Genomic DNA, 10073 nt, shown 5'->3' on the forward strand with positions numbered 1-10073 from the left:
TCTTAGGCCTCCCTAAGATACCTACTGCTGCCCTCATTCTTCACATACATCCCCCCGTTCTGCCAGTCACATTCTGTTAAAGGTCCCCAAAGCACACACATCCCTGGGTCACTCCTCTTTTCAGTTCGCTGCAGCTAGCGACTGGAACGAGCTGCAACAAACACTCAAACTGGACAGTTTTATCTCAATCTCTTCATTTAAAGACTCAATCATGGACACTCTTACTGACAGTTGTGGCTGCTTCACGTGATGTATTGTTGTCTCTACCTTCTTGCCCTTTGTGCTGTTGTCTGTGCCCAATAATGTTTGTACCATGTTTTGTTCTGCTACCATGTTGTTGTCATGTTGTGTTGCTACCCTGCTGTGGTGTCATGTGTTGCTGCCGTGCTATGTTGATGTCTTAGGTCTCTCTTTATGTAGTGTTGTGTTGTCTCTCTTGTCGTGATGTTTTGCCCTATATTTTATATTATTTTTTTGTTTTTTATCCCCGGGTTCCTAGGAGGCCTTTTGCCTTTTGGTAGGCCGTCATTGTAAATAAGAATTTGTTCTGTCTTGCCTAGTTAAATAAAGGTTAAAAATATAAAATAAATATATATATATTTTTTGCCAGATCCTAATTAGTATGTCGAATTTTATGTTCCTTTTGATGGCATAGAATGCCCTTCTTGCGTCGTTTCTCGGATCATTCACAGCTTTTTGGAAGTTTCCTGTGGTGCTGATGTTTAGGCCGAGGTATATATCGTTTTTTTGTGGGCTCTAGGGCAACGGTGTCTAGATGGAATTTGTATACGTTGTCCTGGCAACTGGACCTTTTTTGGAACACCGTTATTTTTGTCTTACTGAGATTGACTGTCAGGGCCCAGGTCTGACAGAATCTGTGCAGAAGATCTAGGTGCTGCTGTAGGTTGGAGCAAGGAACACAAGCATTTCGCTACACCCAAAATAACATCTGCTAAATATGTGTATGTAACCAATAACATTTCATTTGATTTGATGGTGTGCAGGGTGAATACGTGGTCTGTCGTACGGTACTTTGGTAAAAAAAATACCATTTGACATTTGCTCAGTACATTGTTTTTACTGAGCAAATGTACGAGTCTGCTGTTGATGATCATGCAGAGGATTTCCCCAAGGTTGCTGTTGACGCATATCCCACTGTAGTTATTGGGGTCAGATTTTTCTCCACTTTTGCGGATTGGGGTGATCAGTCAGTAGTTTCACATAGTGGGGAAGATGCCAGAGATGAGGATGATGTTAAAGAGTTTAACTACAGCCAATTGGAATTAGCGGTCTGTATATTTCATCATTTCATTGAGGATACCATCAACACCACAGGCCTTTTTGGGTTGGAGGGTTTGTATTTTGTCCTGTAGTTCATTCAATGTAATTGGAGTTTTTAATAGTTGATTCTAAGATTTGTATTTGACCATGCATATGTTTTTGCTGAATGTTATAGAGCCAAAAACGATTGGAGAAGTGGTTTATCCACTTCAATTAAACTTCATTCTTCAATTACATTGAGCTGATTTCTGACGTGCTGTTCCTTCTTTTTCCGTAGTGTATTTCTGTATTGTTTTAGTGATTCACCATAGTGAAGACGTAGGCTCAGGTTGTCTGAGTCTCTATGTTTTGGTTGGACAGGTTTCTCAATCCCTCTCCCTCACTCTCTCTCTCTCTCTTCTGACCTCTGCTTCTCCCTCAACAGAAAGAGAAGAGCTGTGAAAACATCCCCATGGAGCCAGTAGTGTTTGAGAAGATGAAGTTGGTGAGTTTGAATGTGTGTACAGTATTCTACAAAATATCTTCTATTCTAGGTTTGGTATTTATTTTGTCTTCAGTTATTCATGGTGTCTTTGTTGTTGACTCTTTCAGAAGAGAGAGAACAGCCCAAAGACACAGACCCAGTCTCCATCTATCTCTGACCTCCTAGGACTTGGTATGCTATCAGTGCACCTCTCTACACCTACTCACATACACATAGATTTCAACAGAAATGGTCAATATTTGTAGCCACATTAGCCTGGTCCTATATCTGTTTTGTGCTCTTGTCAACCCAATAATTCATGGTTAAGTCAAACACGACAAGGAGTTGACGAGAGCACAAACAGACTGGTACTCAGGCTGTCTAAATAGTACTGATGTGTCCAAAAACTCATGCTCTTTCTCTGTCTCTCTCTGTCTCTCTCTGTCTCTCTCTGTCTCTCTGTCTCTCTGTCTCTCTCTGTCTCTCTCTGTCTCTCTCTGTCTCTGTCTCTCTCTGTCTCTCTGTCTCTCTCTGTCTCTCTGTCTCTCTCTGTCTCTCTCTGTCTCTCTGTCTCTCTCTGTCTCTCTCTCTCTCTCTCTTTCTCTCTCTCCCTCTCTCTCTCTCTCTCTCTCTCTCTCTCTCTCTCTCTCTCTCTCTCTCTCTCTCTCCCTCTCTCACTCTCACTCTCACCTCTCTCTCCTCTCAATTTAATTCAATTCAAAACGCTTTATTGGCATGGGAAACATATCTTTACATTGCCAAAGCAAGCAAAATAGATAATAAACAAAAGTGAAATGAACAATAAAAAATGAACAGTAAACATTACTCACAAAAGTTCCAAAATAATAAATGTATAGTTTTTTGTGTGCTCTAGTGCAATGTACGGTACGTTGTTTTCACTGAGGAAATGTATAGGATATTCCCAAGGATGCTGTTGACACATATCCCACTCTCCATCTCTTTCTCTCTCTCTCTCTCTCTCTCTCTATCTCTCTCTCTGTCTCTCTCTATCTATCTATCTCTCTCTCTCTCTCTCTCTCTCTCTCTCTCTCTCTCTCTCTCTCTCTGTCTCTCTCTCTCTCTCTCTCTCTCTCTCTCTCTCTCTCTCTCTCTCTCTCTCTCTCTCTCTCTCTCTCTCTCCCTCTTTCTTTCAGACGCTCCTGCTCCTCATGCTGTTGTATCTAATGGTAGATCCAGCCCTGGAGAGAGGGGGAGTCCTGCGGCGGCTAACCCAGCTACGATGCACTCTGACCTGAATCTATTCAGCTCTCTGCCTGCCTCTTCCACCACCTCCACCAAGACAGCGGTGAGATTCAGAGAGAGGGACCAGTTATACACAGACAGATAGACAAACAGACAGACACGAACCTGTGTGACAATCTCTCCTCTCTCCAGCCGGTGGGTAGCTCCATGCCCAGGGGTGGTGTGGCCACGTCGGAACCCGAGAACCTCAGCCTGTTCCTGGACTCAGCACCCAGACAGGAGGGCTCTAGGACGAAGATGTCCAAGGACTCTATCCTCTCGCTCTACGCAACCACACCCACATGGCACCAGAACCTGGCTGCACGAGGTAAGAGACGTGGTGGTGACTGTGTCATTTTTTTTCATGTGTTGCTAATCTTTGATGTCCTTGGACTGTAAATGAACCTAGGTTATGTTATTCTATGGCTAACTTAGTGGCTCAACTGTGTTTCTCTATCAGTATAGGTTTGTACCTCCAGCTGATTTTGAGTAAAAGTGGCCACACAAGTGGTCAATAAGATTTTTCGTAACTGTCCTTTACCAACGGTCATTTTTAATCAAGTCTAATGATAGTTCACAGAACATGCCAAGACGACCAACTTTAACTCTAATGAGGGGCAAACATTCATTTTATCTCCAGCTGGCCTGTATATGAACCCAGCCCAGCTGGGCTACTACGGATCATACCATTCCCTGGCCACGCAGGGGGGAGCGATGGGAGGAGGCATGATCACATCACACTCCATGATGGCCCTGAGTGGTCAGCAGCAGAACGGCATGATGGGAGAACAGCAGAACGGAATGGTACTAGGACAGCAGAATGGCTTTATGGCTCAACAGGGTGTCACGGGGCAAGCGGTCAACACCTCCCCGTTCCTGGCAGGAGTGCCCCACAACATGATGGCTCAGCAGCAAAGCATCATGGGAGCTCAGCAGAACGACATGATGGGAGCTCAGCAGCAAAGCATCATGGGAGCTCAGCAGAACGACATGATGGGAGCTCAGCAGCAAAGCATCATGGGAGCTCAGCAGAACGGCATGATGGGAGTTCAGCAGCAAAGCATCATGGGAGCTCAGCAAAACGACATGATGGGAGCTCAGCAGCAAAGCATCATGGGAGCTCAGCAGAACGGCATGATGGGAGCTCAGCAGCAAAGCATCATGGGAGCTCAGCAGAACGGCATGATGGGAGTTCAGCAGCAAAGCATCATGGGAGCTCAGCAAAACGACATGATGGGAGCTCAGCAGAACGGCATGATGGGAGCTCAGCAGAACGGCATGATGGGAGCTCCGCAGAACGGCATGATGGGAGCTCAGCAGAACGGCATGATGGGAGCTCCGCAGAACTGCATGATGGGAGTTCCGCAGAACGGCATGATGGGAGTTCCGCAGAACGGCATGATGGGAGTTCCGCAGAACGGCATGATGGGAGTTCCGCAGAACGGCATGATGGGAGTTCCGCAGAACGGCATGATGGGAGTTCCGCAGAACGGCATGATGGGAGTTCCGCAGAACGGCATGATGGGAGTTCCGCAGAACGGCATGATGGGAGTTCAGCAGAACTGCATGATGGGAGTTCCGCAGAACGGCATGATGGGAGTTCAGCAGAACGGCATGATGGGAGCTCAGCAGAACGGCATGATGGGAGCTCAGCAGAACGGCATAAAGGGGGGAGTGGCGGCCATGCCTCAGCAGGCGTACGGAGTACAGCAGGGTCAGCAGCAACAGTGGAACATCACTCAGGTGAGACACACACACACACACACCTGGAATGTATTACTATGCTTGTGAGGACTGTGTGTTTGACTGTGTTTCTACGAGGAAGTATGTGTGTAACAGGATATTTACATAAACAGAACAGTTTTAATAAAGTATTCAAACCTGCGTTTGTGTTTGTGTTTGTGTTTGTGTATGTGTTTGTGTTTGTGTATGTGTTTGTGTTTGTGTATGTGTTTGTGTTTGTGTATGTGTATGTGTATGTGTTTGTGTTTGTGTTTGTGTATGTGTATGTGTTTGTGTATGTGTTTGTGTTTGTGTTTGTGTTTGTGTATGTGTTTGTGTATGTGTTTGTGTTTGCGCGCACACGTTTCTCTCACCAGATGACCCAGCACATGGCGGGACTGAACCTCTACGGAGCCAACGGCATGATGGGATACGACGGTCAGCACATGGAAGGACCAACGACTCAAAGCTCCACCCACGTGATGACATCACACATCTGGAAGTGATGTCATTATATGAAGAGGAAGTGCAGTTGATGTCACTGGAGCAGCAGTGGTGCTTGGAAGGTTTTGGGGACTTTTCTACTAAACTCTCCATCAGACAATTAACAGGGGAGGAAGAGGAGAGAAGAGAGGAGAGGAGCGGATAGGAGGGAAGAGGATGAGCAGATAGGAGGGGAGAGGAGAGAAGAGTAGAGGAGAGGAGGATAAGTTTATATAGGAGCTATTTCTATCTCTCCTCTTCTCCTCCTCTCCTCTCCTCCTCTCCTCTTCTCTCCTCTCCTATCCTCTCCTCTCCTCTTCACTCTTCTCCTCCTCTCCTCTCCTCCTCTCCTCTTCTCTCCTCTCCTATCCTCTCCTCTCCTCTTCACTCTTCTCCTCCTCTCCTCTCCTCCTCTCCTCTTCTCTCCTCTCCTATCCTCTCCTCTCCTCTTCACTCTTCTCCTCCTCTCCTCTCCTCCTCTCCTCTTCTCTCCTCTCCTATCCTCTCCTCTCCTCTTCACTCTTCTCCTCTCTCCTCCTCTCCTCTCCTCTCCTCTCCTCCTCTCCTCTCCTCCTCTCCTCTTCTCTCCTCTCCTATCCTCTCCTCTTCTCTCCTCTCCTCTCCTCTCCTCTCCTCTCCTCTCCTCTCCTCTCCTCTCCTCTCCTCTCCTCTCCTCTCCTCTCTCCTCCTCTCCTCTTCACTCTTCTCCTCTCTCCTCCTCTCCTCTCCTCTCCTCTCCTCTCCTCTCCTCTCCTCTCCTCCTCTTCTCTCCTCTCCTCTCCTCTCCTCTTCACTCTTCTCCTCTCTCCTCCTCTCCTCTCCTCTCCTCTCCTCCTCTCCTCTCCTCCTCTTCTCTCCTCTCCTATCCTCTCCTCTCCTCTCCTCTCCTCTCCTCTCCTCTCCTCTTCACTCTTCTCCTCTCTCCTCCTCTCCTCTCCTCTCCTCCTCTCCTCTCCTCCTCTTCACTCCTCTCTCCTCTCCTCTCCTTTCAGAGCCATTTTTGCAGATTTCCATGCTTGCCTTCAGATCATTCTACGACCAATCAAAGGACAGAGCTCAGAGGTGAAGGGATCACAGATGTCACACTGAACTGGGACAACAGCATAGAATACATCTCATATCCAGTGTGTGTGTGTTTGTGTGTGACTGTGTGTGCATGCTTACCTATCTCTGATGTGTAATTGGTAATCTGTATCAGCCTTTATTTCTGATGAACTCATCCAACTGAACTATTCCTGATGAACTCATCCCAACTGAACTATTCCTGATGAACTCATCCCAACTGAACTATTCCTGATGAACTCATCCCAACTGAACTATTCCTGATGAACTCATCCCAACTGAACTATTCCTGATGAACTCATCCCAACTGAACTAGTCCTGGTTTGAAACAGACTTCAGTTAGTTGGTGTCCACCCTAGTCTGTATAGATCTGGGTTGCATTCCAAGTGGCACCCTAATCCCTTTTATAGTGCACTACTTATGACTAGGGCCCTATGAGGATGCAGACTTGGTGTAGGTACGTGCTGTTACTAAAGGCACCATTACCTACCTGCGGACCCTTACCTCTCTCATCACAGGGGTCTTCAACGCAACTCCTGGAGGGCTTTTTGGAGGAAGCAACACAGAGGTGTACATTACCAAATGTCATCCTATTCCCTTTGAAGTACACTACTTTTGACCAGGGTAATAGTATGCCGTTTGTGACACACCCTAGAGTATTCTCAGTCAATTGTCGACCGGCTAATCAGAAACCAAAGATGACAGGAGAGCTTTATAATGGCTAGTAATGGCTAGTAATGGCTAGTAATGGCTAGGTGAGATGTGTTGGATGGCATCGCCATTGAACTAAACGGTTAGCGTACTAGTGATTATACAATATTAGTTACTTCCTACTTCATAGGCTACATTCAAACTTGTAGAGGACATTTAAATTAGTGCAATACATATTGAATGGCTATTAATGTTTATGTTACAGGATAGAATTAGCAGGTATGCTAGTCTAGCTAATAACCCTACAGGATAGAATTAGCAGGTATGCTAGTCTAGCTAATAACCCTACAGGATAGAATTAGCAGGTATGCTAGTCTAGCTAATAAACCTACAGGATAGAATTAGCAGGTATGCTAGTCTAGCTAATAACCCTACAGGATAGAATTAGCAGGTATGCTAGTCTAGCTAATAACCCTACAGGATAGAATTAGCAGGTATGCTAGTCTAGCTAATAAACCTACAGGATAGAATTAGCAGGTATGCTAGTCTAGCTAATAACCCTACAGGATAGAATTAGCAGGTATGCTAGTCTAGCTAATAACCCTACAGGATAGAATTAGCAGGTATGCTAGTCTAGCTAATAACCCTACAGGATAGAATTAGCAGGTATGCTAGTCTAGCTAATAAACCTACAGTATAGAATTAGCAGGTATGCTAGTCTAGCTAATAACCCTACAGGATAGAATTAGCAGGTATGCTAGTCTAGCTAATAACCCTACAGGATAGAATTAGCAGGTATGCTAGTCTAGCTAATAACCCTACAGGATAGAATTAGCAGGTATGCTAGTCTAGCTAATAACCCTACAGGATAGAATTAGCAGGTATGCTAGTCTAGCTAATAACCCTACAGGATAGAATTAGCAGTTATGCTAGTCTAGCTAATAAACCTACAGGATAGAATTAGCAGGTATGCTAGTCTAGCTAATAACCCTACAGGATAGAATTAGCAGGTATGCTAGTCTAGCTAATAACCCTACAGGATAGAATTAGCAGGTATGCTAGTCTAGCTAATAACCCTACAGGATAGAATTAGCAGGTATGCTAGTCTAGCTAATAAACCTACAGGATAGAATTAGCAGGTATGCTAGTCTAGCTAATAGCCTCTCTGGTTCCATTGTTCTGTAACGGCTCATTCTCGTATGAGCAATTGAGCATATCAACTCACTGTGCTACGTCTAGGGTTGCAAAAATATACGTACAGATATCTGGTTTTCCAGAAATCCTGGCTGGAAGATTCGTCTAAGATTCTGAGCAATGTGTTAATGACCACACTATGTTTATCTCTGAGTTAGGTTTAGGGGGGGGGGGGGGGGGGGGGTCAATTCAGTCGATTCATGAAATAAACAAAATGTAAAGCATTTGAACAATTCAGGGATTTAATTGAAACTTACCAAATTTCAACTTCTGAATTGACTGAATCGAGAATTGAACTGAGGCCAATCTCTCTGAATGTGTTCTGTCCTACCTCAATCTCGGACCCAACACCTGAAGTTAGTTCAATCTAAAAGAAAAGCTTCTCGATGTCATTGACTATGTTGTTCCTATGAATGTATTCAGGCTGTCTGTGTCTATGACTATACTATCAGTGTTAGTGTCAATGAATGTAACTCTTTGAATGTTTTCTGACAGTGTCTGAATGTATTTCAGTTTCCGTAGGACTACTCATGTTCTGAGTCCACCAATATCAGACCTCTGAATGTCAGAGTGGCCAAATGGCGCTTTCCTCCCTACATAGTGCACTACTTTTGACCAGAGCCATCAAAGAAATGCACTAGGGGATAGAGTGCAATTTGGGACGCAGTTCAACCTGTTGATCAGCCTGTTGATCAGCCTGTTGATCAGCCTGTTGATCAGCCTGTTGATCAGCCTGTTGATCAGCCTGTTGATCAGCCTGTCGATCTGCCTGTCGGTCAACCTGTCGATCAACCTGTTTATCAGCCTGTTGATCAGCCTGTCGATCAGCCTGTCGATCAGCCTGTCGATCAGCCTGTTTATCAGCCTGTCGATCAGCCTGTCGATCAGCCTGTCGATCAGCCTGTCGATCAGCCTGTCGATCAGCCTGTCGATCAGCCTGTTTATCAGCCTGTCGATCAGCCTGTTTATCAGCCTGTAAAACTGTTGGAGACGTTCAGGTTGAGGTTTTCAGTTCGGATAGCAAGCAAACATTTGTTGTGTTTTACTTGTTAAAAAAAAATAATCTCAAAACAAATGAGACGATCAGCAATTGGCCATTGGGTACATGTCAATCATTCCTCAATCAGCCCCACCCCCATTGCTGTTTACTCACACACACACACACACACACACACACACACACACACACACACACACACACACACACACACACACACACACACACACACACACACACACACACACACACACACACACACACACACACACACACACACACACACACACACACACATACACAAAAATACACGTTTTATCTGTTTATTATTGTTATTACTAAGCTATTATTATGATTATTTTAAATGCATGATGAGGTAATAATGTAAATAGTTAATTCACAAAGACGTCTTTCCACAATCTGAAGGACCACGTTCGACATTCGTACGAGGCTAGAAGAAAGTGTTTGAATAGAGAACACAGCATGTGGGTTAGTTATTAATATTATGTTGCAACTGTGAAAGAGAGAGGGGCAGAGAGAGAGAGAGGCAGAGAGAGAGAGGCAGAGAGAGAGAGAGAGAGGCAGAGAGAGCGAGGCAGAGAGAGAGAGGCAGAGAGAGAGAGGCAGAGAGAGGGGCAGAGAGAGAGAGAGAGGCAGAGAGAGCGAGGCAGAGAGAGAGAGGCAGAGAGAGGGGCAGAGAGAGAGAGAAAGAGGCAGAGAGAGCGAGGCAGAGAGAGAGAGGCAGAGAGAGAGAGAGGCAGAGAGAGAGAGGCAGAGAGAGAGGCAGGAAGAGAGAGGCAGAGAGAGAGAGAGGCAGAGAGAGAGAGGCAGAGAGAGTGAGGCAGAGAGAGAGAGGCAGAGAGAGAGAGAGGCAGAGAGAAAAAGGGAGAGAGAGAGAGGCAGAGAGAGTGAGGCAGAGAAAGAAAGGCAGAGAGAGAGAGAGAGGCAGAGAGAGAGAGGCAGAGAGACAGAGGCAGA

At 45.6% G+C, this 10073-nt stretch overlaps 1 protein-coding gene across 2 annotated transcripts in view; it reads left to right on the forward strand.

Moving 5' to 3' along the window:
• Positions 1-8063, forward strand: part of LOC129830666 (stromal membrane-associated protein 2-like) — a 29618-nt gene extending 21555 nt beyond the window's left edge. Inside the window, exons 5-10 of one of the 2 annotated variants that reach the window (XM_055893263.1) lie at positions 1706-1777; positions 1873-1936; positions 2899-3050; positions 3140-3314; positions 3627-4729; positions 5086-8063. In XM_055893263.1, the coding sequence (XP_055749238.1) occupies positions 1706-1777; positions 1873-1936; positions 2899-3050; positions 3140-3314; positions 3627-4729; positions 5086-5214 (1695 nt within the window). In that variant the 3' untranslated portion in view covers positions 5215-8063. The remainder of the gene's footprint in view (positions 1-1705; positions 1778-1872; positions 1937-2898; positions 3051-3139; positions 3315-3626; positions 4730-5085) is intronic. The other variant, XM_055893264.1, reaches the window with a different exon arrangement.
• The last annotated feature ends 2010 nt before the right edge of the window (positions 8064-10073 follow it).

This window comes from Salvelinus fontinalis, chromosome 32 (genome assembly GCF_029448725.1).
Source record: "Salvelinus fontinalis isolate EN_2023a chromosome 32, ASM2944872v1, whole genome shotgun sequence".
Lineage (NCBI taxonomy): Eukaryota > Metazoa > Chordata > Actinopteri > Salmoniformes > Salmonidae > Salvelinus > Salvelinus fontinalis.